Source organism: Eublepharis macularius, chromosome 3 (genome assembly GCF_028583425.1).
Source record: "Eublepharis macularius isolate TG4126 chromosome 3, MPM_Emac_v1.0, whole genome shotgun sequence".
NCBI lineage: Eukaryota > Metazoa > Chordata > Lepidosauria > Squamata > Eublepharidae > Eublepharis > Eublepharis macularius.
The window spans coordinates 149391621-149418460 of NC_072792.1; the positions used below are offsets into that span (position 1 = coordinate 149391621).

Below are 26840 nucleotides of genomic sequence, written 5' to 3' on the forward strand. Positions count from 1 at the left end.
CTGGGAAAGACCTCTGCCCAAGACCATTGAAGAGCTACTGTTAGTTAGTCTATACTGGGCAAAGTAGAGCAATTTTCTGTCTTGGTACAAGGCAACTGTGTATGATAAAAATTTCCTTTTCCCTTTTCCTGGGAATAATGTTTTCATTATACATGCTTGGTAGTTGTTACAATACTTGAGATTTATGTGAATGTCTGTGTGACTTTATTTTTTATTTGCCTATTCACTTTCAAAGATCACATATAGATGAGTCACCTGTGCACAGTTGACAGAATGCAGTAAACGAGTTTAGTGAATGGTTCTGCTCGGATCAACACTCGGGTATAATCAGAGAATTTGGCAGCCAGAGACACCCACTGGTCCCATCACAACTGAAGAACAGGTTTGACCAGATGCAGAACTTTCACATGTGATATGCCCCTCACCAATCATACACCACCATTCTTAGGTGCCTGGGGCTCTTTTAAAAAGGATTGAGGGGGAACTTGTGGAGCATTGTAGGTGTGTTTGGGTCAGCAGTGGAGCAAAGGAGGTGGAAGGTAAGATGCCTGGGTCATTGACTTTTCGTTTCCATTTATTTTTTTAAAAGAATAACTGTAAGGTTGATAGGTATTAGCAGTGGTATATATGAGGCTTTTCTCTCCCCCCTTTCTTTCTTTATGCTTCTTTCTGTACCAGGTTGCAATTCTTCACACAGCTAAGCTGCTTCTAACCCAGAGAATTCAGGAGGACTTCAAGCAGCACAGCTGTGTGTAGGACTGTGCTCTAAGCTTTTATTGTTTCTTACAGGAGGTGTTGCTTAGTGATAATGCTGAGTTAAAAAGCTTGGAAGGTGTACTCTAGAGACAATGAAGAACTCTCATCCCCCCTCATCTCTTTCAGGAGCAGAAAGAGTTTCTCCTCATTTAGTAAAGCTAATAGAAAAGTGATTATACAGACCTTCCTGTTTGGTTAACTGTTTGTAATATTGAAGGAAATGCTTCAGTTTTCTCTTTGCAGCAGCCCTTTTTGAAGGGGATGGATTGATTTCTTGACCAGTATTCTGTTGATAAGCTCAGATCCACTGAAGTAATTTTTTTTCCTTTGGATTCGTTTGCAACTCAGTTGTGTATCTTAGTTCCAAGCACAAACAAACAGCAAGGTTCTGCTTCTGATATCTATCTACACATGGAGACTCGAAACCAATTTGTCTAATGAAGAAAACCTGTGAGTCCTGGACCTATGTGTGTTTATGTAGAAAAAAGTCCCTCAGAATTCAGTAGAGTTTACTTGCTGGGTACTAGGCATTGGTTTGTATGCATGAGATGCTTGCTTCTCATGGAGCCTTGAGGCAAGGCATGCATTAGCCCTGTGTAGTGGTTAGTGTCAGATGAAGCTTTGGGGACCCTCTTTTGACATGGAAACTTGCTGGGAGACCTTGGGTCTATCACATTCTCTCAGCTTCACCCACCTCACAAGGCTGTTATATGGATAAAATGGAGGAGGGGAGAATGATGTAAGCTGCTCTGGATCCCCATTGTATAGAAAAGCACGGTAGAAATATTTAAAGACCTAAATGTTCCAGCCTTAATAGGGTAGCAAAGTGTCTAATATGTTGCCCCCTCCCATCCCAAAGAGATGATTGCTGATTTCTAAAACGTTTGAGTGTTTGTGCATCTATTAACAATCCTTCTTATAAAGTGACAGCTGTAATTTTATTTATATTTTATGCTGTGTGTGGAATGCTCCTCTATACATAGGGCACAGCTAAGAACCTTTCAAAGCTGTTAAAAAGATGTTCAGCACAACACAGAGTTGTGAGCTCCCACAAGCCAAACTTTTTGTATGAGCACTTGCTTATAATGGAGAGACCCCAGAGCTTGTGGGTGGTAAAGAACAGCCTCAAATTCTGACTGCAGTGTGGGCTCAAAAAAGAGAAAAATCAGCAGTAATTGTAGTGAATAATGACCACCTGTCATTAAGTTTCCCACTGAAGAAACAGGGTAGTTTCACACAACAAAACTGTCAGAACAGCTGCTGAAGGGGCAGGTCACAGAATGTGCTAGGTGGCTGACGCTGTTAATACTGCCATAAATTCATATTTGTCTGTCTGTATGAGTGGCATTCTTCTTAGCTGAAGTACATATAGCAAATCCCCATTGCTTATGTAGACAGAGACAAGTCCACAGTAACAAAGAAGCATGAAGAATAATTTAAGATGCTAAATATATTTTGGAGCCTGTCTGTAATTACATAGAGAGTGGATGGGATGGGATTTAATATTGCCTGCTTTCACTATAGGTAATATAAGCAACAGCACGCCAGAGGCTCACATCTCATGCAGCCTTGGGGCAAGCCTTTTTCTGCCACCCAATGGAAAATAGACTGAAAACTGCATGTGGTTCGTTGGCACAACGTAGGTGTGGCTGAGATGAAATGAGCTCAGGGCATGTTACTGCATGGCCGTTTAATGTCAGTGCAGGGTGGAGTGCTTCATCTTGTCAGTGCTGAACAGTTTGAGGTTTGTTTTAACTGTGGTTGAATGGCTCTCAATGGGTATCTTGAAGCACTGGCACCCTGCCCTGAAAGCAGATGAATAGCTCAATGAAACCAAGGAGGTTGGTGAGTGGCACTTCTGATATCCCTGGTGTGAAAATGTAGGCTTGATTCAAATTTGATGCTGGTTGACAGAAAAAGCACTTTCCGTGGGACTTAGCACTTGTATAGCATCTCGTGTAAACTGTGCTGCCGCCCATGCAAAGCAGCTGTGCATGCTCTGTAACTGCATTGTGCAGATAGCAATTCAGTTTAAGTGATATCAGGGCTTTTTTTCTGGGAAAAGAGGTGGTGGAACTTCGTGGGTTGCCCTCAGAGAAAATGGTCACATGGCTGGTGGCCCCGCCCCCTGATCTCCAGACAGAGGGGAGTTGAGACTGCCCTCCGCGCCGCCAAGCGGCGCGGAGGGCAATCTAAACTCCCCTCTGTCTGGAGATCAGGGGGCGGGGCCACCAGCCATGTGACCATTTTCAAGAGGTTTTGGAACTCCGTTCCACCGCGTTCCAGCTGAAAAAAAGCCCTGAGTGAGATGATACACAGGTGCAAATTCTCACAGGAAGGTGCCTTTTTTTCTTAGCCAACAGGCTTTCTGCAGATTTCCTGGAGAGAGATTGGTAACTACAGGTGCTAGAGTCTAGGAATTCTATTAAGCTATCTATCAAGCCTAAGTTTATATAGATACTTAGCCCACTGACTTATGAAACTGAATACGAAAACGAATAATTTACAAGATCCCTAGAAATTATTTTGAGGACTAGAAATTCTGATCAAACGTACATAATGTGGTTTTCCTGCTTTTCATCCCTGTTGGCAACTCTTTAAAAGATTCTCTGTGGACTATGCACTCTCTCAACACAGTATCCTTCCTTCAGTTTTGTGACCCATCTGGAATGGATGTTAGGTGCTATTGATGTGTATTGTCCCTCTTTTCTTGGCAGTTTACAGTCTAGACAGAGGGCGACAAATCATGAGGCAAGAAAAAAGGCATAGGAGAATGAAAGTCTTATTTATATTAAAAGTGTTATTCCATCTGCTTTTGAACCATTTGTTATGTACTTTGGGCTTTGCATCAGTTGCATACTGTTGTCCTGTCCTTTCTTAACTTGTTCAGTTAAGATTGTTAGACTGTCTGCTTCATGCACCGGTAGAAACTCACCCCTTGCTCAAACCAAACTTGAGCATGCATGGAAGCAACTTTATGATCTGATCAGATGAGCTACTGTATTCTTCCCAACAGCAAAAAGGAATCAGGGTTAAAGGTCATACATAGTTTGGTATAAAGGCCCAGCCTGTCCTGCATGATAGAACTGGTATTCGTCCTAGCACTGAGCTCTTGCAATGCTGCAATTTATTTCTGATGTGCTTGCTGGGAACTGGCAAGAAGAGCACTTTGTTACGTGGCTCATCCCCCATCAAAACACAGTAACTATAGTTGGCTCACACTCCTGTCAAACTTTCATGTTTTTATCACACCTTTTCCTCTAAGGTTCTGGGTAAGAATCACAAGTAGACTAGCACTGGGTGGTCCTGTTGTACTTGCTAGGATCTTCCATTCGTATCTTGCTAGGATCTTCTATTGGTTGATTGATTTGTTTTAGGCTGCCCATATTTGAGTATAGGTGATGGTGAAGTTGAAATATGCTATTGTGTTTGTTAAAGCTATAGCTTTGACAGGAAATGTGAAATCGCCAACTTTGTCAACCCTAAAGTTGCTAAAGTATGTGGTTCAGTCATATGAAGGAAGTTTTGCTCCATTACTCAACACAGGCCCATCCATATATGATGCCCTAATATCAGCTTTGTTACATTGAGTTGGCTTGTGGAGAACCAACGATCTCTGATTAAATTAGAGAACAGGATCAAGTTGCTTGTTCCTTTTTATGTGAGGAAGCTGGGTGGGGCTTGGGGGGGGTTGGTTGGTGACAGTGTCTGCCTTGTACAGTGCTGGGATATCTGGGCTGGGAAATATCTATTTCACAGGGTTCTAGGTAGGCTTTGACAGACAGCTGACACTGTTTGGTCTAATAGAACGTTCGTCTGGCTAGGCTAGGCTTGTGTTTGAATCATATGGCATCATTGGGATGATGAAAGTATCCTGTGCATGTTTTTTTTTAAAAAAATAGCCCAAACCAATATGCTCCGTCCCAAGCTCTTAGGGACTCTGATTCATGAAAACGGGGGCACTCAGGGGCTCTGAGTTATGCCACAGTTCTTAAGCCCTGAAGACTTCTTTTGTGTGTTTGCCTACAGCAAGAACACACTTTTGGAACTATATAGACTAGATAGGACTTTCAAGCCTAAATAGCCTGTGTGTCGGGGGGAGGGGGGGTGTATTCTTGTACATTCTATCTTGGTATCATACCAATAACTAACTTTAGAGGCATGGCTTTATTTTGTTTTTTTGTATCTGGCAAATAATCAAGCAATGCTGAAAGCAGGCACATCTTGTGCTGGGGACAATAAATACATAAACGCATATGTGATTAGCAGGTCTGAGCAAACTTCCAGTGTGTCTTGGAGGTAAATGAAAGCAAAGCCTGTTTAACTTGTAAATGAACAGGTCTGAGCAGGGATGTTTTAGTTCCTGTGACTTCAAGAACAATGTCCTCAGGTCCCAAAAGTCCTGAGGTCAAGGAAGCAAAACAGATTCCATTTCTTTCGGAGGAAGAATGTTACAGGGAAGGGAGGAAACAAGGAAAAGTACATAGAGGATTGACCTGAACGTTGAGAGCATGGATGATTAGTGATCAAGTCTCCCAATATATTTTACAGTGTTAAAAGCAGCCACAGGGGAAAAGCATGAAAGAGTGGGTTTAACCCTTCCATCCTTCATGCCCTTTTTACTTCCCTCTCAGTTGCAATCAGACTAGTAAGGAAAAAAGACACACTTTATTATGTGTCCTTTCCCCCCGCCTTCAACCTAGAGTATTAGAATAATCCACACACACCCCAAAATTATTGGGGACGTGGAGAAAGGTTCTGTGTTAGGGAGAGTTCTGCTCTGTAGAGTTCTGCTCACCTCATTTCTCCCATCCTATTGCCCCAGGTAGAGTTTCCCAGTCCCTGTACTATCCTGGTGGGAGATGGGGTATCTGGCACTTACCTCATACCTCTGGTATGTCTTCATTTGTGCATGAGCACTCCTAGCGTGTGGATCATGATGTCACTTCCAGAAAGTGATGTCATCACACTGGCCACTGGCATGTTCCTGCACTTTGCGCGGGACTAATTCTGGCCCATTCAAGGCCAAAATTGGACCTGCAAAGCACGAGAGCACACCCTTGGCCAGCGCAACAATGTCACTTTAGGAAGTGACACCGTCATGCCCCGCCAGGAGTGCACCCAGTGCACTTTTCCAGGTTGTCTTCCGGTGATGGACAATCTCCGGGGAGCGCAACCTAGGCAAGGCGACAAACCCCCAAGAGATTGCCCATCACTGGCGGGCACCTGGGAAGCCTAGCACCAGGATTAGAGTCCAACGGTACCTTAGAGACCAACAAGATTTTCAGACTGCAAGCTTTCAAGAGTCAGTGCCCCCTTCTTCAGACACAAAGTAGTATCCCCTTGAAAAATCATGTTGGTCTCTAAGGTGCTGCTGTTCTCAAATTGTAGTAATCAGATAATATTAGCATTGCCCACTGTACTTCAGATATGCTCTTCAGAGCTCTTAATCTATTTGTGATGACTGTGTTAGCATTCAAGTTGATATTCACTCAAAAACTAGCCTTTACAAATAGACAGAAATACCTAACTTACATAATGGGGTGTAAGCAGACATGGATTTTTTCCAGCACAGAAATGCAATAACTGGAAAATGTCACCTATGTATATCTATTTGTTAAAAATGAAGTGTCAAGGGGGAAAATAGTGGCAAACTTGGGTGATGCTGCCATGACATGATGCAAACTGCATCTCTCCTTTTAGAGAGCGCTATGATGTGTGGTATCTTACCTTAGACTGAGGGAAGGTCTTCTACCCTAAGGAGACTTCCTCCAACTTAAGTGGATTTTCCATTGGAGTGGACTCCTTAGGCTGGAGGGAAACATAACAGAGTGCCAGGCCACAGGCCACTGTGTCCTACCCAAACTTCTCTTGTTCTAGTAGTATTGTCGATATGTGTATGTGAAAGCCCTGGGAAGAAGGAGTGTGAATTCCACTCAGAATATCTGGGAGTGGAATGCAGGGTAGAAAAGCAAAGACCTTTCAGAAATGTGATTCGGAATGTTACTTTCCTGGTCTCCCACGTTCTAGATGCAACTGGCTCTTCACGTTCTCTTCTCAGGTATGTTCTGTCAGGGTTGCTGCAGCATAGTTCTAGTTTTTAACATGGGTGGGACTCTTTCAACTAGAAAAGTTGAGTCAGGCTTGCTGTGGGCTATCTGCTGTGATATGGGAGGTAACATCAGTTGTATAGTGTATCCCATTGTCCAAAATAGGAGTGTTAGCAGCCAGACTCCTCCTCATGCTGAGGGGCGGTTTATGGATATGGAAACATAAACGCTTTTCCTCATATAGGATAAGTGCAAGACACTGCTGGGCCTGAAATATGCCAGCCAGGTAAAAGGGCCTGGAAAAATAATTCAAAAGGAGAGTCAGAGCAGCTGGCTGACTAAACACTCCCTCCACACCCTGGAGAGATGCATCACTTAGGACAATGAAGCTCCCAGAAAGCTCCTGACTCATCTCATCAATGCCTGACCTTACTTCTCCTCATCCATTTACCCTAATCAAGCAACACCCAAGCCATTCAGCAAACCTGGTAGCTTTTCCCATCTGGTACTCAAAGGGTCATCAAACACCATTTTCACCCATAGTCCACCTCAGGTAGACCCATTAAGCCTCTCCCAACTCCGTTGTCCACCTCTGGAGACAGCCATCTATTGTTTCTGGGGCAAAGATTTTTAACTTGCCCCAAGGAGCATTTTGCCATATAACTGAACTCCCTAGCCACCATTGGGTGTGGGTGTGTTCTGGATCTGTCCACAAGTCCCCAAATCTGTTTGGACCTCTTCTCTTCTCATGCAACATTGGTAATTTTGCTACTGCCTTGTGGACCCCTGTCTTCGAGACTGGTAAGTTAACTATCACCTTCCCCGAAACGGCTTGCTCCCCTTTGCCTCCCTGATCTTCTTAGTTAGCCTTGTATGTGTACTGTGTGTTATCTCTGTACGTTTGCCCTTTTATTTCTCTTCAATAAAAAACCTTTCCAGTTGGAAATTTGCCTGGCTTATTTGAGAGTTCTAAGGGAATAATCCCTGTAAAAATAGGTGGCAAATCCCAGTTACCCTTCTCGCTTGTCTCCTTAAACTAATTCCCCTAGCTAATTAGGAGACTGCTTATTTAGGTAACAAGAGAGCCTCCCAATAGGGAAAGAAAAGATTTAAATTTTCACATACCACAGTCCTAGACCCTTGTGGTTCTGGTAAGATGTACAAATGATTGAGACTTTTGTGAACATGGCACTGTATCATTTGAGAAGACAAGGATGGCCTTTGATTTGAAGCAGGGATGTAGATATTCCAAAACTGGGACTTTCTGAGTAAACTGAGATACTATCTCCATGTCCTACTTCTATATTTTTTATTTAAGCTTATTTTTATATCGTCTCATTGCAGGAGATCTCCGGGGTGGGGTGGGGGTGGGAGGCAGATAAAATAGGAGAGATACAACTATTAATAAAAGCAGCAGCACTAAGATTTTTAAAATGCAATATAAAATGTTTAACAACAGATAGAAGTAATACCAGTAGTCGCTTAAAATATCGAAAACTGTGACAGAGGCCCAATGCATTGAGTTACACAACCAGTTCCCATATAGAAAACAAATATATCCATATACATGAGTAAGCATTTGAGAATTAGAAAATTTAACTGAGGGGTACTTTCCAAGATTCATTTATTAACATATAAAACATTTATATCCTGCTTTCCCCCATGAGCAGGTTAAAGAGCCTTAGATAAAGGCTAAATATCAAAGCCCCACTCGACTAACAAAGCTAAAATAGCTGGTTTCATAAAACAAACATTTGCATCACAAATATCAACAGAACCAGCCCTTTGACCTAGTAAAATTGACATGAGCTGGTTTAGACTGGATTAAATCTGCACAGGATTGCAGTGTAAGGAAGCTACCCTTAGCCACCCTCAAAATATCATTCTGCCAAGGCGCTTGGGATAACATAACTTGTGGTTCTTGCCTTCATTTCAGCCTTACAAAAACCTTGTGGGATAGGTTAGGTTGAGAGAGCATAACTAGTCCAAGATCATCCAGCAAACTTCATGACAGAACAAAGATTTGAACCTAAGCACCTCAAATCCTAGTATAACACTGACTGCTAGAGTGGCCCTCAAATGCCCTCCTAAATAGGTTGCTCTTGTCCAGTCTTGAGGGTTGAAAGCTATCCTTGCATTTTAAGGTATGTTGTCCATAAAGTCTATGCCAACTCTATAAATGCCTATGACTGGCCAGTGACAATAAAGAGGTAACAGTAAAAAAGGACTTGTTGGGATGACTAGAGTTTCCATACAGTTTCATGTGAAGAGAGATAGTCCTCAACAGTTAGAAGTTTATTCCTCATTTCCAACAATCAGAACTTCTCAGTAAAGGGATAAACGAGGATGAGCCCCAGTTACCTAGGATAAGCACTACAAGCTGCTTCAAAGTAATAGGAGAGCTTGGCTTGCCATTGCAGAGAGCAATCTGCCATAGTGAAATGTTTAAAAGCTCACAACAATGTGGTCAGAGTTGATGATGGGGGTGCAGTCTTCATAAGAGAGGCCCCACTGGGAAGTTGGTAATAAAAAAAAAATGCTAAGGGATGAAGCAGCCAAGAAATATGTCCCATGGCGCTAGAGTGATGTTTCAAGGAAAGTGCTGCTTATATCTATTGATATAACCAGATGTGTTATGTTCAGCCTATCTGCAAAGACAAGGCTGCACTTAGGTTTCATTACTGACTCTCTACTCCTAGGCTTGTTCTGGTAATCAAGTGTAGATGATCTTTGTGTTATAGAGACATTTTGTCTCTGTGTCTTTTAACCTTTTATCAACTCATTATCCAGTGACCTTCCAAAGCAATCTGAGAAAAGGAATAAACATTACACTCTCTCTTCTATATTCTTTCAGATGTTGTATGTAGAACCTTGCTGACAGAGCTAGCTTATTCTGAAAGGCTTTCATGTGTGTGCGTTCTAAAATGATGACTTATTCTTGAACTTGCATTGCTCCTAAATCTGTAACTCTCCTGTAGGTTGCTGAAGATGGCCAAAGGGGAGAATGGTGTGCGATGTTTCCAAGGCTTGCTAATCATGGGCAATGTCGTTATGGGGGTAAGTTAACTGTATAAACGGGGAAGAAGGGTTCTCTAAGAACTTAGGGACTTATTCTGAAAGGTGTGTTACTACTTAAAACAAATGTAAGCAACAGACATTGCAACAAAGTCAGTATTTGCTTAAGAAGGCACTAATTCTTATAAAGGATCTCAAAGTGAAAAAACTATCCAGATCAGGACAGGTGATGGAAATGAGGGTTATGCGTTCTTTCTGTGGTGCTCCTAATCCCAAATATTTGTGTTGGTTGATGTGGAGTACCTTTAGCAGAAGATGGGGAGGATATACAATTTTTGAACCCACTGGGCTCACGTTTTTGGTCTAAAGGACAAGTAAAATGCATAGATGTTGTGTCAGGATGGAATGACTATTGTCGGTCTCTTCTTTGTAGCTCTGTGGCCTTGCCCTGATGGCAGAGTGCATATTCTTTGTGTCAGACCAACACACACTGTATCCTCTGCTGGAAGCTACTGACAATGACGACATCTATGGTGCTGCCTGGATTGGGATCTTCACTGGCTTTTGTTTCTTCTGTATGTCAGTCCTTGGTATTGTTGGAGTCTTGCAGTCAAATAGAACAATGCTAGTGGTGGTAAGTTGGCTGCTAATTAGTAATGCGTGAGTTCTCCTGCTCTAAGGAACCAGTCATCTGGTTGTGCGTTGGTGTATTCCTGGCTTTTGCACAAAGGAACTTCCTAAACAGTGAAAAGTAACTGTGTGGGAGACTATTTCCTTGGCAACCTAGTTATTCGCGATGTCTGCAGAGTTCCAGGAACTAGAATAATCGTCAGCTTTGGCACTTTCTGAACAAATGAAACTTGCTATTTCAGTTTCCATGCTGCTGGAAGCCTAGCAAGAAAGAGGCACTGTTTTCTAATTAGACATGTGTATGCAGAGTTTGCTGTCAATCTTTGTGAAAGGTACAGAAAAAAATGAGATGCTTATACCTTACCATTGTCATGTCTCAAATACGAATGCCATTGGTGGAATTACAGTCATATGACCTTAGTATGATAGGGAAGATCTTTCAGTTCCCTATGATTTAAATTCCAGTGTAATGTCAGGAACCATCTATTAAGTCTTAAGCTCCTTATTTAGGTTCTTTACTGGAGAATAAGATGCAACACTGATCTTTACATATTATTAGGAGCTGATATTTTAAAAAATGGATTTTCATAATGGACAGCAAACTTGGGCAACCTTTTACTACCTTGCTGGAGGAGAGCTCTCTGTGTGAAGGATTCACATGGTTTCTAAAGAAATAATACACATGCTAAGTTTGGATGCTCTATTTAAGTTTATTTTTCATCTCAGAGATCTTCTGCTGATGCTTTCCAAGAATTTAGTATGGTGTAGGGAATGGAAGTGATCTAAAGGCTGCTTTACATATGCCTCATCTATTAATACTGCAGTGGTATCAAGTGAAGACTTGTGTGAATGAGTTGACCATGACTGGTTGAACACCATGGATAAGTAAAAGTGTTTTGAGTTGATATATTTGAGACATACAGGTGACTGTGCAGCAGTGGTAGAAAGCATTTTCAAGTTTGCAAATTACACAAAACTGACAAGGGCAGTAAATGCTTTAGGCAGAAATAAAATTTGAATAATTTATTAGTTTCAGCCCACATTTTCAACATGACAAACGTAAAGTTCTGCATTTATGTCCAAAGACTCAAATGTATAGGTAAAGAGCAGGAGAGACCTAGCTTGACCCTAGTACATGTGAATAGGATCTCATCATTTTGGAACTGTGATGGATCGCAAACGAAAAATGACTCAGCAGGGTGATGTGGCTGCAGAAGAGGCTAATATAGTTTATAGGCTGCATTAACAGAAATATAATAAGTAATATAGTTCCACTCAGCCCTGTTAGTCAGACATCATCTGGAGAATGTCAAGTTCTAGGTAGACTTTAAAAAAAATTTAGACAAACTAGAACACGCTCAGAGGAGGGCAGAAAAGATGGATTGGGTCTCGAAAACTAGTCTTGTGGGGGGAAATTAAAGAAACTGGTATGTTTAGCCTGGAGTAGAGAAGACTGAGGAAAGAAATAATCATGCTCTTCTAATACCTAAAGGAATATCACATGGAAGAGAACAAAGACTAGTTTTGTGATGCATAAGTGATTAAAACTAGATCTAATGGATCAAGATAGATTCCAGTTGAACACTTGAAACTTACAAACAGTTGAGTTGATTACATTTATATCCCGCCCTCCCTGCATGCAGGCTAGGGGTGGCTCAAAACAACAATTAAATACAATTTTTAAAATATACATTTGGAACTGCAGTAAAACACATGAAAACCAATCAATGAATAGGCGTCAATGCTCACATAAGAGACTGTACTGAAACAGCCCTGGTCCTGGCTGAGGTCAGATGAATGTCTCTCAGCCCGGGGACCACCACTAGCTGCTTATTGGCAGAGCGTAAGGCTCTCTGGGGGACGTATTGGGAGAGGTGGTCCCACAGGTATGTCAGTCCTGATCTGTTAAGGGCTTTAGACGTCAAAACTAAGACCTTGAACCGGATCTAGGATTCAACTGGAAGCCAGTGAAGCTGGCACAGCACCAGATGGATAAGTGCCCTGAATTGTGTCCCCATGAGGACATGCTCCATCGCATTCTGGACCAGTTGCAGTCTCCAGGTCAGACTCTGCTTAGATGAGTTACAGTAGTCCAGCCTGGAGGTGACCGTTGCATGGATCACTGTAGCCATGTCATGGAAGGAAAAGTAAGGGGCAAGTTGCTGACCTGCTGAAGGTGATAAAAGGCAGACCTGGCAACCACTGAGACCTGGGCCTCCATCAAAAGTGTGGCATCCAAGGTCACACCCAGACTCCTCACCATATCAATACATGGGCATCAACTGCACCCTGTCCAGGGCTGGGAGCCAGATCCCTCCTTTCACCATCCCATGGCTCAGATACAGGACCTCCATCTTCAGAGGGTTCAATTTCAAATGGCTCTGTTTCAACAAAGTTACCACAGCATCCAGACCCCAGCCAAAGTATCTGGGGTGAAATCCAGTTAGCCATCCATCAGCAGATATAGCTGGGTGTCATCAGCATATTGATGGCAACCTAGCCCAAAGCTACGGATCACCTGGGTGAGAGGGTGCATGTAGATGTTATACAACATCAGGGAGAGAATGGAACACACCAAAGAATGGTGACAACATCTGCTCCCGAAGTGCCACCATATGTCCCCAGCTGTGGAGAAAGGAAACCAGTCACTGTAAGGCTGTCCCACATAACCCCATGTCGATGAGGCAGTGAGTCAGAAGATCATAATCAACTGTGTCAAACGTGGCTATAAGATCCAATAAAAACAGCAGCGCCAATCCTCCCCAATCTAGGTGCAGCTGCAGATAATCTGTGAGGGCAACCAACGCCATCTCCATTCCATGGTCAGGGTGGAAGCCGGTCTGAAATGGGTCCAGGACAGAGGAATCCATCAAGAATACCTGAAGCTGTTTGGTCACTTCCCTCTCAATTACCTTGCCCAGAAATGGAAAATTTGAGACGGGGCAGTAATTGGCTGGATCAGCAGGATCCAAACAGTTTCTCCAATAAGGGCCACACCACTGCCTCTTTTAAGTAGAGATGGGCACAAACCAGAAAAAAAAAATGAACTGTGCGGTTTATGATTTACTGCATTTCACGAACCACGAACTTTCACAAACATGCCCCGGTTTGTGAACCAGTTCGCTTGGTTCGTGAAAACATCACATCCAGGTCAGCAAATCATCACTTCTGGGTCAGCAGAAGGTCTGCAGGAAGTCCATCCCCTGTTGCCTAGGAAACTGATTGATCGGCACCAGGCTGTCTGCAGTGACGAACCAAAAAACAAAACAAACAAACCACCCTAAAGTTTGTGGTGGTTCGTCAGAAATAGGCTCTGATGAACCGCTGGTTCGTGAACCACGAACCAACTTGGTTCATCACGAACTTTGGTTTGTATTTCAGTTTGTGCCCATCTCTACTTTTAAGGGGTCTGGAAAAATTCCCAGACTCAGTGATAAGTTAATAATGTCAGCCAATGGGACCCATATCCCATCTCTGCCAGCTTTTACCAGTTTGAGAACAGTGAGAATAGTTTGACAATGGAAACAGTTGAGTTGAGGTAGACCTCAGTGGAGGTCTTCAAGCAGAAGCCATTGTGATTTCCTGCATTGAGGTAAGGAGGTGACCCATAAGGCTCCTTCCAACCATAACTGGTGTTCTACTCATGTTTTTTAAAGAGTTAATTCCTTGATAGTTCAATTCCTTGGTAGGACAGGAAAGAAAGAGTACCCCAATAGACATGTTTGTTGCTTACCAGAGGGACCTAGACTGACGATCTAACTGTACCTACTGTTTTGGGTGATGTGTTTTGTTTTTCCAGTATATCTGCTTGATGATGATTGTCTTTGCCTTTGAAGTGGCCTCTAGCATCACAGCAGCTGTGCATCGAGACTTTGTGAGTACTCTCTTTTAAATAGTTTGGTTTTTGTTGTTATTTTGGTATCCCAGAGTTGCTCGATTTCAACCTTGAAACTAAAAAAGATATAAGGTACTTGTCTAGAAATGGTTAGAAGCTCCAAGGAGAAATGAAGATGACAGCAGTCCAAGTGTATGTGGAACATTTGCAAAATCTTTCTTTAAAAAAATAATAAATTGTGATCCTCTAGTGGCAAGAAGGGCATGGTGCAGACACCATAACTGCAGTGAAGATTTATTGTGTCTTTGTTTTTTTAAAGCAACTTGGATCTATATCATTCTAACATGTTGGTTATATTCCAATAGGAGCTTGAGCAGTCCTTTGCTAAACAGGACTGCCCCTGTTAATTAATATCCTTCCAACAAACAGGAGGTAGAAGGCTTTGAGTTTTCCCATGATCACTTTTCACTGGAGGGGATGCCCTCCTGATAATGATTTTGAAATTCCATAAGAAGACTTGCTGGATGTGTTAACTAGAAGGCAGGATTTTGTTCTAACTTTGTGTTTCCTCCTCCCTTTGCTTTACCATCCAGCTTACTCCCAATCTCTTCCTGAAACAAATGCTGGAAAAATACCAGAATCCAGAGCCCATCAATAATGATGACAATTGGAAGAGTGCAGGTATCACTAGGACATGGAACCGTCTCATGTTGCAGGTAGTGATGACTGATGGTCCTCATGGGACTTTAACCTTGATTCATGAATTAAGGGAAGGGCTTCTTCTAACCACTAAAAAGTTTTAAAAGGAAGTGCTCGCTCCTTGGGTACATCTTTAGCTGGCAATCAGTTCCAATATTCGTAGTCTCTATATCTGTTCTGTGTATGCTGTGTTTTTTTAATGTACTTTTTAATTCTTCTACCTCTTGGCACAGGGCTCCCAGGGAGAATAATAAAGTATATATTAAAAATGCATCATAAATCAGTTAAAATCCTAAACTTGAATATTAAGTTACCAGCAATCCTAGAGAAGAGAGTGTATGCATAGGCCACTGGAATGAAATGTGATGTTTTAATCCAATGTGATAGATCTGAGGGTGGAATTCTACGTGCAAGGGATTATGACAGAAAAGGCCCAGTATCTGTGATCATCTACCTAACATATGGGACTACACAGAGAAAAGTCTCAGTGACGGATCTGAATTGATCATGATCACACTACGTAGAGGGGATCTGAACTAAGGCTGCAATTCAATTTTCACTTACCTGGGAGTAAATACAATTGAATAGAAATGCGGTTGAATTTATGTGATTATGTCTAGGATTGGGCCATAAATGGCACAGGAATGTAAGCATTAAATCCTAATTTGGTTTAAGATACTGTAAAATTGAAGTCCTTGCTTACCTTTCTGCTTAGAGAACTATGTAGACTAGCACCATCTTTACATACCAGTATGTGATCATGCGGCCAATTAATTGCTTGGGTTATGCCCAAATATTCAGTTTGTTACCCCGCATTTTCAACTTCCCTTATATGTGAATCCCACAGAAATTACTTGGTCTATGTTTAGGGTTCATCAAAGATGCTGTTCAGGTTAGTGATGTCCTGTAAGTGGTCTTATTGGGGGAAACGTTTTAACCTGGAGAGCCCATTGATGTTTTTTCTCTCTTTGCTCTCTCTGGTTCTGCTACATTCCTGCATTATTCTCATGTGTAGTCTGAAAGTTGCCCCTAACTGGACACAGCCCTGGTCTACCTTGGGTCACATTCCTTTCCCCCTCAGTCTAGTTCGTTTGTTCTCTCTCTCCTTTTGAATTACCAGTAAGATGTTTGATTTCTGTTTTCCTAACACACAATGCCTCTTCTCCCATCCCCCCACCCCCTCTTAAACGAAGAATAAATGCTGCGGTGTGAATGGGCCAGCAGACTGGCAGGAGTATACCTCTGTCTTCAGGACTGTGAACAAAGATGCAGACTTCCCCTGGCCTCGACAGTGCTGTGTCATGGATACGCTAGGAAAATCGATCAACTTGGATGGCTGCAAATTAGGGGTGTCTGGGTATTATCACAACACGGTAAGAAATTTCTCCGTTTTGTTTTTTTTTGCTTTCACAGTAACTGGAAATGTAACCTTTACTCTCAGTGGTATAGCACAGTGACAAAAAGGTTGAACTATAAATCAGGAATTGCATCCTCTCCTGGCCCAGTTCAGCTCTTACCTTTGCCTTGAACTTAGTAGCTGGCCTTTGAAAAACCACTTGCCTCTCTGCTTCAGCTTTCCCATCTGCAATATGGGAATGATAATACTGGGCTGGTGGTGGTGGAGGAGAGTGCCCTCAAGTCATAGCTGACTTATGGTGACCCCTGGTGGGGTTTTCATGGCAAGAGACTAACAGAGGTGGTTTGCCATTGTCTGCCTCTATCTGGCAGCAAATGAGTTGAATCCCACTGGAAGGGGAGAGCAGAGGAATCTTCTCCATTGCTGAACAGCCTCCCCTTGCAATCCTGCAACTTGCATGCAAAGAGAGGAAGGAGGTGTGAGTTCCCTTCTGGTATGCCCATGTGCACTAGCATCCTTGGTTGTACTGAAGTGCGCAGAGTGTGAAAACTGTTTGTTGTAGTACTTACTCTTGGTAATTGGAACAACATAGCTAATTGTATTCTATTAAGATTTCTGGTCATTTTCTTGTTGTAAGACTGAATATTCAAAGTGGCTAGCTAACTGTGTGTGTGTGGGGGGAATAACTGGGGGGGGGCATCCCCACATTTGTTCCCCAGTAGCAAAAGACTGAGGTTTCTTGAAATGTGGTGTCTTGAAATGTGTTGCTAAGTTTTTGCAACTGACTTTCTTTCTTTGCTGATTCTTCAGGGCTGCTACGAAACCATCACTGGCCCAATGAATAGACATGCGTGGGGTGTTGCCTGGTTTGGCTTTGCTATTCTCTGCTGGACTGTGAGTATCTAATAAGTATTTGTTAGGATTGTGCTTTGTCCCATGAAAACAAGCAACTCGTTTCTTATCTGGCTGGGACTGCTCCAATTCAGAGCAGAACATGCTCAAGGGCCACAGCATGGCCAATGAAATGTCCAGTTATTCAGAACCACTTTGGATTTTGTTTTTCTGCAGTGATATAATCAAATCAGATTCTCTTTTGCTAGGTAAACTTTGTCTTCTACATCTGCCTTTTGGTGGTCTTGTGCAATCACATTCTTTTTCTTAGAGGTCCTTTTCTTTGGTTGCCTGGAGCCAAAGATTTGCTACTGGTGATGAGAACATAAAAATATGTTGGGTTCAGTGCTGGTGTTCTGAAGGTAAAGTTTCATGTACATGATGATAAAATTGTTCACTTCTATTGAACTTTCATCCTTCTAGTTTAACTATAGTTGTGAACATTACTGAGGTCTATCTTGATCTATGGAAACACAATGACTTGTTGTCCCAAAGGCTTGAAGTTTTGCACACACCAGTTAATAAACTCTAAAACTGCAACCCACATCATTAGCTATTGCTCTTTAGCAATCACTCTGGACTATTGGCAAGACTAACCAGTTGCAAATGATAGCACATCATGTATGGATGCAGCCCAAGTGAATCCAAGGTCATAGATGTGTAAAAACACTTGGTGTCTCTGCCTTTCCCCCAGCCAATTTACCTTTGAATTATACATTCATTCTTTTTGGGGTCTGTCTCATACATTTAGTTGGAGTCAAGCCCTGATCTCTATAGGCTTTTATGCTACTGGTTTTACTGTCTGCTGTTTTAAAATACTCGTAATAGGTTTTATTGTCATTTTTCATTTATAGAGTTATTTAAATATAATTTTAAAAAATTATATTTTTATTATGATAACCCCCTCAGGCTTATTCTGGAGAGTGTGGCATAAAAGTAGAGCCTGAACTGACATAACAAGTGCCAAAGGAACTATGCATGCCAAAAGACCTCTACAGGAACAGTAAAACTGATGTAAGAAGGCTAGTTGTTGCCACCTAGTCAAATTTTATTAATGTGTAGTCTGTCTTACAGAGATTCTAGGAAAGTACCAGTCATGAAATGGCATAGCAAAACATTGTGGGCAGCCAATGTGGGGGAGTGGGTTGAGTGTCAGGTCTGAGTTTTGATTTTGGTTCCTACTTAGCCATGAAATACATGGAATGGCCTTGGACAAGACACATTCTTTTTCATCCTGACCAGTGTTGCAGGGTGGTTGTTCAAATAAAATAAGTAGCAAACTGTGAGGAGAATGGGAGGAACAAAAAGGAAAAATGACTATCTTTATCTGTTCCTTCCTGTCTCACTTCCTGTAGAAGACATGGGACATGAATCTCTTTACAGTTTGGGTTCTGTTAAATTAGACAGAAAATTGAGTGAAATCCCTGAATTAAAGGTGGAGTAAATCTCAGTGGGAGTAGAACTGGGGGAATTCAGTCCCCTCCCTTAGAGCTTCTGCCATGTCTTCTTTTCTCAAACTTTCCTGCACCCAGTGATGTAGAGCTTACGGCAAGCATTATACCAGGTTCTCAGGCTTAATGCAACTCTGTCAAGAATAGAGTGGAAGTTCAACTCTCTCACACAAACACATGGCTACATGCATACATCTCTGAATGGTGTGCTACTGTTGCACAATAGCAATTATTTGCAATTGGTTTTTCCTGGGTGGACAACTCAGTCAAATGATTACCATAGCACACCAGTTCAACAATGCCCAGCAATGTATGAATGGAGCTGCACCTGCCATTCCTACATCCACGTAACTTTAGGATGTGAGAGTATCTTTATCAACCAGGACCTCAAATTGGACCCGGTGTAATTGTTGCTGCATTTCTGGAATGCATTTAGAAATATAAGCCAATTCTCAAGAATTATCTCTGGTGTGCTCCTGGGAAAGTTGTCATAACTTCCAGTGACAAAGGACAACAGACAGATACTTTTTTCTGCCTTGAAAGGGGATTCATTGTAATTTAAAGCATAGCGGTATAAACTCTGAAGGCTAGCAGAATACAAAATCCAAGTTGATTTTGGAGAAAGGAACAGGAAGAATCTAGACTTCTGGAAGCCTTCCTGTAAAATTAATATGACTTTGTTTTTACCACATGTTCACCTATACTTCTCCATGGTGGGTATGATATCCTCCAGAAACTGCAGTCCAAAGAAATTCCACACCACATAATTATGTTGTTTGTACACATTTACTGCATGCTGTCCTGCTGGTTGGTGGAGTCTTGGTGTAGAAATACTGGGCAAGATGGGTAAATAAGATGTTGCAATGGCAATGTGTAGCCAGTCCTGATTTTTTTTTAACCTTTCCCTTTCAGACTTGGGTTCTCCTTTGTACCATGTTTTACTGGAGCAGAATTGAATATTAAAAGAACCAGTATCTACCAGTCTGTCCTCCTTGGAATCTACAAATTATTTTTTTGTACAAAAAAATGTGATGTCTTATGTCTCTATCTATTTCTTCTGTGGTAATTCTGAAGATCTCTCCTTAATCCTGTCTTCTCTCCTCAGTGGTGATCTCTTTCCAACTCCTCTCATTTCAGTATAGTAGACTATACTGCCGTGGGGAGAGGGGCTAGAAAGGGGTAGCTTCCTTAATCTCTTGTGCTCTGAAAAGTTGTATGTATTAAGGACCATTAGATGGGTGTGCTCTGCCCAGAGGTAGCAATATGGAGGAAATGACTCCAAATATGTCAACCAATCTGAAGGTAATTGTCTGGAGCAAGTATGTTATGTTTTGTAACACTCCATCAAGAGTATTATTGAAATGATTTCCCTCTGCTTTGAAAGCATGTGTCAGCAGTTCTTTGCAGAGGTAAAAACAACTTTTAAGATGTTTAACTTTTTTTCTGATTGATGGAAGTCAAACTAGGAAATGTTCCTTTAAAGACTAACAGTGTAATCCTAAGAAGAGTTTCTCCTGTCTGAGCACATTTATTGGAATGGGCTTAGACTCGGGTAACTCTTCTTAGGATTGCACTGTAAATTGGGTTTGTTAGTGTATTCAGAGCACTGATCCATGAACTGTGTATGTGACATTGTGTTACTCATGACTACCTCTTGTTTAATGGATCACTGATAACTTAGCAATGGTATGTAGTTGCACACCATTGTGTGGAACTGGGCCCAACCCATGTTACATTGTTGAGTGACTCACTCAGAAAAGATGTTTGAGCAACAGAACATAGAAGATCTATGGAAGAACTATTAATAGGATGGTTACATTAAAAATGTTTTCCTCTGTTCTTAAGTTCATCAGAATCCACCGGAAAACCAAATGATACTTATTTCTCATTTGTAACTGGTCAATTAATTATACAGGAGATCTCTTTTTTTAAAAAAACATAGCCCGGTCTAATTTGATCATACCACTTATACCAAACTGTGTGCCATTTTGTGATATTTTGTTCATTGTACAGATTTTTTTTTTAAAAGACCAGAACCTTTTTCTAAGGCGTGTGACTAGATCCGGTGCTAGAGATCCTGATCATATCTCTAGCAGTCTGTATTGTTCTTTTTTTAAAAAAAGCTTCAAGGAAGCAATTTGGGTGGTGCTGGGACCCTGGGTGTGTGGGAGGGTAGTCTTTCTCCCCTGTGCTGTTTCCCTGATAGCTGTTCTAAGAGGGCCCAATTTCTGTTAGTTTAAAGCTTCTGGGGCTAACAGCACTCAAGGTGCAGGGTGGATGCCTAGTCCTTGCCCACCACAGTTCTGATTCAAACCAGGGCCTGTAGTAGCTGCCTTTAAGGAGAATAAAGACCTCTGGTGATCCAATTACAGATCTTCTCAGTGTCTATATAGTTGCACCCTCAGTCTACCCTGAGCTCCAGGAACACAGCACTTGCTCTGTTTGACTTTCTGTGTTCAACCTTTATCAATAAAGTGGAGCTTTAAAAAAAAACCCAAACAATGTTTTTTGTTGATGCATTTTCTAAGTTGTCTAGAACATATCACTGTATATTCTAGTGTGTGGGACTCGAAAGTTGGGTCTATTTAAATTCTTCAGCTTGAGAATCCTCAAGGACAAGTTGGTTCCTTGAAGGTTCCCTCAGAGGCAACATTGCTCAGTGACAGAATATCTCCTTGGTGTGCAGAAGGTCCCAGGATTCATCCCTGGCATCTCCAGATAAAACAATTGGGTAGTAGATGATGCAAAATATCTAAATATGAGACCCCAGAGAGCTGCTACCAGTCTAATCAATCAGCACTGACCCTGATCGACCAGTGTTCTGAGCTAGTACAAGGCAGCATCGTATGACTTTATGATGAAAAGCAGTATCTCTCTTCCTTCTAGAGCAGAACTTAATACTTGTGTATTTTTGAACCACTTGCCCTCAGCCCTGCCTGTTGACTTATTACTATCTGTAGCTTCAAGAACAAGCTTTATATTCAACCTGTAAGCTAAAGTCAAGTAGGAGAGACATTAAGACTAGATATATGGTATTAGGGGCATGGATTAATAAGGATGGTGGCTAGTCATATTAGTTTTTGTGTGGATATGCGCTTGCACGTATCGGAGTACATAATACCTTTCCATGAGCTTAAAAAAACAGACCAATCCCTACCCTCAAGGAGTTTACAATCTAAATGACCTTTTATTTCTTTGTTTTTCATCTGTTCTGGGAGATTAAAGCATAAAGGAGCTGACATACCACCTTTCACACCATGTGGGTAGAGAAAACGAATCTAAGCTTTTTTCACCTTGCTCAATGGATATTATCTTATTTAGGGAATTTATATTGCCTCTCTAGAGTAGAGCTTCTTTGGCCTCTTTACCCCCCCCCCCCACACACACATGCACTGGCATACAGGAGGAATTATACCCACCTGGCACCTGGCACAGTTTGCTCTGAAAGTATATTCCTTATGGTCTGATGGGTTTCCTAAGTGTGCTTTCCTCAGCTAAAAAACTGCTATGCTGCCATTTTAGAAAGGGACTGAAAAACTTCTAGCTTCTGTCAAAGGCAGAACGACAAGAACCCATCAGTCCCCACAGTTATGTATGGGACTGATATGTTGGTGTGAGTCCTGCCCGCAGTATCCTCATATGGTGAAACACCCATGTAAGGTTTTTCACTCCAGCCCTATGAGGAAACTAAATCAGCACAAATGTTATGGACAGCCAGTGTTCTTGATCAAAGGCAGGGGCAACTATTGGGCCTGGTGGCAATATAGTCATGAAAAATGGAAGTTGAAGCACTTCTTCTGAAGACAGCAAAGGTGATGAGTTTCTGTTTCTGACAGTCTCCTACTACCCTTTGATAGAATAGCTAGCTGAAGAGTGGGCTGGTGCCAGAATGCTGCCAGGCAGGCTTATCAGGAATATCTGTACTGTCTGTCTGCCCAGTCCTGTTTTCCTGCTCTTGCAATTTTCTCATTCCAGTTTTTACTACCATTCGTGACTCCTGTCCACTTCCCCACCTACTGTGACTGAAGATTCCACTGTAGGGTGGGTAAAGATCAGAACAGCAGATGCAGAATGGGAGAGACAGTAAAAGATGCACAGACTGCATGCTTTGTCTAGAGTTTCATGAAGGTCCTCCTCCTTGTTTTAAGGTTGCTATCTCTAGACAGTTTTTAAGACAATAGTTAGCTTCAAAACAGCTAAAGGGCCCAGTGACATGATCCTTCATGAATATAAACTGTGATGTTGGACCACTCCTAGAGATAATTGACCAAGATCCTAGGGTCCCTCCTTTGCAGACATAGAGACGTCAACATGCTCACAATGCTTCATTGGTTCCGTAATCACATTTTCCTCCATGGGAATTCCTCTGACTTGGCTGTCTGTGTTTTCTAAAGACTCTGTGAGAAAGATACTCAAGTCTACTTACAGATGCTTTCTTGAAGAGCCATATAGATTTCAATGGATGTCCTGCTTTCCACATTTGGGTCTGAAAATAATTCCCAACTCCTTCCCACATGTCTGTACAGAAACCAATGAAATATATCTATTGTCCTGTGCCTCAGGCAATTGCTGGTCCTAGGTATTGTGCCCTAAGGAAAATGTTCAGCATTGTTGTCTTTGAAAGGATCGTGGAACATGCACTGTTTTAAAAAAGTCCCTGAGACCTGCTCATTTATCAAGCCTTTATTGTCTTACTCTGACTCATTGGCTCTTCTCTTCCTCCAATCTGTCTGCTGGAAATTCCAGGAGTATAATCTGGGCCCTTTGAGTATGCAGAACACATGTTCTACCTCTGAGGTATGGCCACCTTCAGTCACAGTGAATTAATGCTTTACATCATTTGTTTGTTCTCGAACCATGTATTTTTTTTTCTTTGAGTCTGAATGTTGGATTAAGCAGGAATAACTGGGTATATATGAGCAGTGCTTCATTGTTACCCTTCCTCTCCTTCCCACTGGGCATTTCTATGACCTCTTAAAAGCAAGAAAAGCACTCTATGTATGCATTAGCAGGCACAAAAATGAGTAGTGACTTTGCTTCCAGAAATGTATCAGCCAGCTGGTTCATTGAATATCTATATGTGCACATTTGTTTTGAAAGATACTAAGCACTAAGGGATCTGGGAACTGAGCTAGTTTGATAATGAGCAATTCCTTAGTGCTCAGTATCACCTGATGATATAGTTTCCAAGATTCCCAGGATCAGTGCTGCTAAGACAAGGCAAGTCAGAATTGAATTATACTTGCCTCATGTTGGTGCAGCAGCATGGCACATGGCAAGGTAGCCAGGTCCCCTTACCTGTAAACCATAGCGGGGAGGGGAGGCCACAGAACACACGTGCCATTTTGATGTGGCTCAGGCCAGCTTCTTCCCATCTCTTCCTGCTGGCCAGGTGAGTGGTGTAGGGGTGGCGGCTGGGAGTGGGGGACCCCAGCCCCCAGTAGGGGGCTGACAACTCTGGCACATGGCAGTTATAAATGGTTTTGTTTCCTTAGGAATCTCAAGCAGCCCCTTTTCGGTTATCCACATAATTTATTCAACAGCTTCGACTGGGTTCTCGGGCTTCCTGTGTATCACGTTTGCCTTCTTTCTTTCATCTTGGTTGCATTGTTGCATGGCTTCCAATGCTTGACTGAAGAAACTCTTTCCATTTGTGCAAAGCAACTGGCACAATAAGGCAGTCAGGGCTTTTTTTCTGGGAAAAGAGGTGGTGGAACTCAGTGGGTTGCCCTTGGCGAATATGGTCACATGGTGGCGCAGAGGGCAATCTAAACTCCCCTCTGTCTGGAGATCCGGGGGCGGGGCCACCAGCCATGTGACCATTTTCAAGAGGTTCCGGAACTCCGTTCCACCGCATTCCAGCTGAAAAAAAGCCCTGAAGGTAGTTAATAAGCAGGTGATAATTACCTCTAGCTATATTCTGAATGTGGCCCTGGAGAGCAGATAAAAAAAAATCCTCACAATGTGGCCGGGAAGAGAAAAAGATGTTTCCACAAAGGTGGGGGAAACGTCGATTTGCAGAACAATGTCAAATATTTGAAGAATAAAGGAAAGAGAAGCATTTAAAACTTAAATTGCCATTGTGGAAGCCATTTTGGGTATGCAAACTGTCTGTAGTTGTCTAGGTTATCCAAATGACTACTGCAGTTTACCTAAGGTGAGTTGGGAGAAAAGAAGAGTGTGCGGGCAGGAAAGACAAGAAGAAAAACTGCAGAGAGGAAGAAAAACCAGATCTGAGAAAATGATATCAAGTTTGTACTTCAGAGAGACATCAGCTATCAACATCCTGAGAATACAGGAGCGTCTTGTTCTGTTTATGGATATGCCCAAAGCTGCATGTATTTGTGCTAAATATCTAATCTTTAAATGCTGCACCAAGAACAGCTAAATTCAACTATCTGTACAAACTTGACATAAGTCTGCATCCATACATGTGTTTTCTTCTATGTGCTAGCAGCATCGCAGCTCACGCGCAGTGCTATGTATGTCCTGTACCGCAGCAGTCTGCCACATTCCAATCCTGATAAAATTTGACATTTCTGAAGGGCGCGTGTCAGTTTCTTTCAGATCTCCTGGTAGTAGTGTTGAGCATATTTTTGGCTGAATTTTTAAACTTTTTTTTTTAAAACAACATTGTTTTTCCTCTTCTGCTCCCACCTACTTACTGCTCCCCCATACTGCTGAAGCCATCTAGGGCAGCCAAGTGGCCGATGCACAATGAGAATCTTCTGATTCCCCTTACTGCCCCCGCCCCTGCATATGACTAGTTCTGATGTGTCAAAGGAGTTGTGTTTCAGTGAACCCTAGGAACTATAGTTCCAGGCTACCTAACATTACATTTACTGGCATGCATCCAAGGCACTAGGGTGGGGAAAATATATCTCACCCCTTGCCTGTTCTGGCAGGGACCTCAACAGCATCACCAACTCAACCTGAACAATAAGGGAGGGGCAGAGAAGAAGAAAGCCTCCACATTACCTCCTCTCCCCTGAAAGCTCTAAACTAGATCATGAATGATCAGGGCTTTTTTTCAGTGGAACCTAGTTCCAGCACTTCTTGAAAATACGTGTCTGGTGCCCACGCCTCCCCCGCCCCTGGTCTCCAGACAGAGATCAGTTCCCCTCATTTCCCTCTTGAGAGTTCCACCACCTCTTTTACCAGAAAAAAAGCCCAATATGCTGGAATAAGGAAGGGAATACTATTATTTGCTCAGGGAATTTATATGCCACCTCTCCAGAGTCCTGCTCAATATCAGTAATATTTAAAAATGACTTTTTCAGTTTCATTACCTGCAGTACTCTGGCCCACTCACCCTTCTGTTCTCCCTACCTGTACTTAGGGATTTTAGAGGATCAGTGTTTTGTTTCCTCAAATCCAGTGCATTTCCCAGAAAAGTCCTCACGTAGTAATTGATCAGCTGAGCCAAAGTATGACCCTAAATTTTCCAGTCAGCCTGGAGCTGAATTCCACTGGGAAGCTTCATCCTCTAGGACAATTAAGCACCACCAAGATATTTCTCATGCCGTGAACATCCGGCTGAGTTTCTTTTTGTTAGCAAAAGAATATTTCCAACTGCAGTTAAGTTGGTTTGAAGGGTTGAAATGAGTGTTGATTGCTGCAGGGTGTATGAGTAAAAGCCAATTTGGTGTGGTGGTTAGTATCACACTAGGACCTGTGACTTGGGGCCAGTCAGTCAGTCGCTCTGACTAAGCAGTCCCAGATTTATTGAGATAAGAAAATGGCAGGAGGGGACCATGGACCTTTCCCTGAGCTCCTCTGAGGGAGGGTAGAACAGGAACGTTTAGGTAGGTAGGGCTGAGCAGGTTCCACGTCTCAGGGATGTTTTTAAAAACAGCACATTTTTGAAAGAGTCCTTTCAAGACAACAATTATGACCATTTTTCTTACGGCAAAATTCTTAAGACTAGCAATAGCCTGAGGCAACAGCAACATGGTATCAGATGCTGACTTGTTTGTGTGTGTGACTTTAAAAAAAACTTTCTGGGGTTCCCTGGATATTTGAGAATAAATGCAACAGCTGGCTTTTGTTGGTTTCCATTTTGCCTTTCCTGAAATCATTCCATTCTTATTCAGGCAACTTAAACTCCATTATTTTATTCCTCCCGTTCCTGCCTTTAATCCTCTGGTTTATTCTAC

The 26840-nt window shown here is 42.2% G+C and overlaps 1 protein-coding gene across 2 annotated transcripts; it reads left to right on the forward strand.

The window, feature by feature from the left end:
* The first annotated feature begins 289 nt into the window (after window positions 1–289).
* Window positions 290–25202, forward strand: UPK1B (uroplakin 1B). Of its 2 annotated transcripts, none has more exons than XM_054974764.1 (8): window positions 290–539; window positions 9785–9863; window positions 10255–10455; window positions 14251–14325; window positions 14880–15002; window positions 16179–16358; window positions 17153–17236; window positions 19597–25202. In XM_054974764.1, exons 2-8 carry the CDS (start codon window positions 9795–9797, stop codon window positions 19645–19647), a joined length of 783 nt encoding a protein of 260 aa, XP_054830739.1. In that variant the 5' UTR covers window positions 290–539; window positions 9785–9794; the 3' UTR covers window positions 19648–25202. The 2 variants fall into 2 exon arrangements, with proteins under 2 accessions (XP_054830739.1, XP_054830740.1); XM_054974765.1 differs by lacking the exon at window positions 290–539 and adding an exon at window positions 2487–2601.
* Window positions 25203–26840: the final 1638 nt, after the last annotated feature.

What these genes read in the sequence shown, in the direction of transcription:
- UPK1B (XM_054974764.1), top strand. Translation starts at nt 9,795, where the DNA reads ATGGCCAAAGGGGAGAATGGTGTGCGATGTTTCCAAGGCTTGCTAATC. An exon ending in CTGGGTATTATCACAACACG is followed by an intron (nt 16,359 to 17,152) that starts GTAAGAAATTTC and finishes CTGATTCTTCAG; the next exon opens with GGCTGCTACGAAACCATCAC. An exon ending in TTGCTATTCTCTGCTGGACT is followed by an intron (nt 17,237 to 19,596) that starts GTGAGTATCTAA and finishes TTTCCCTTTCAG; the next exon opens with ACTTGGGTTCTCCTTTGTAC.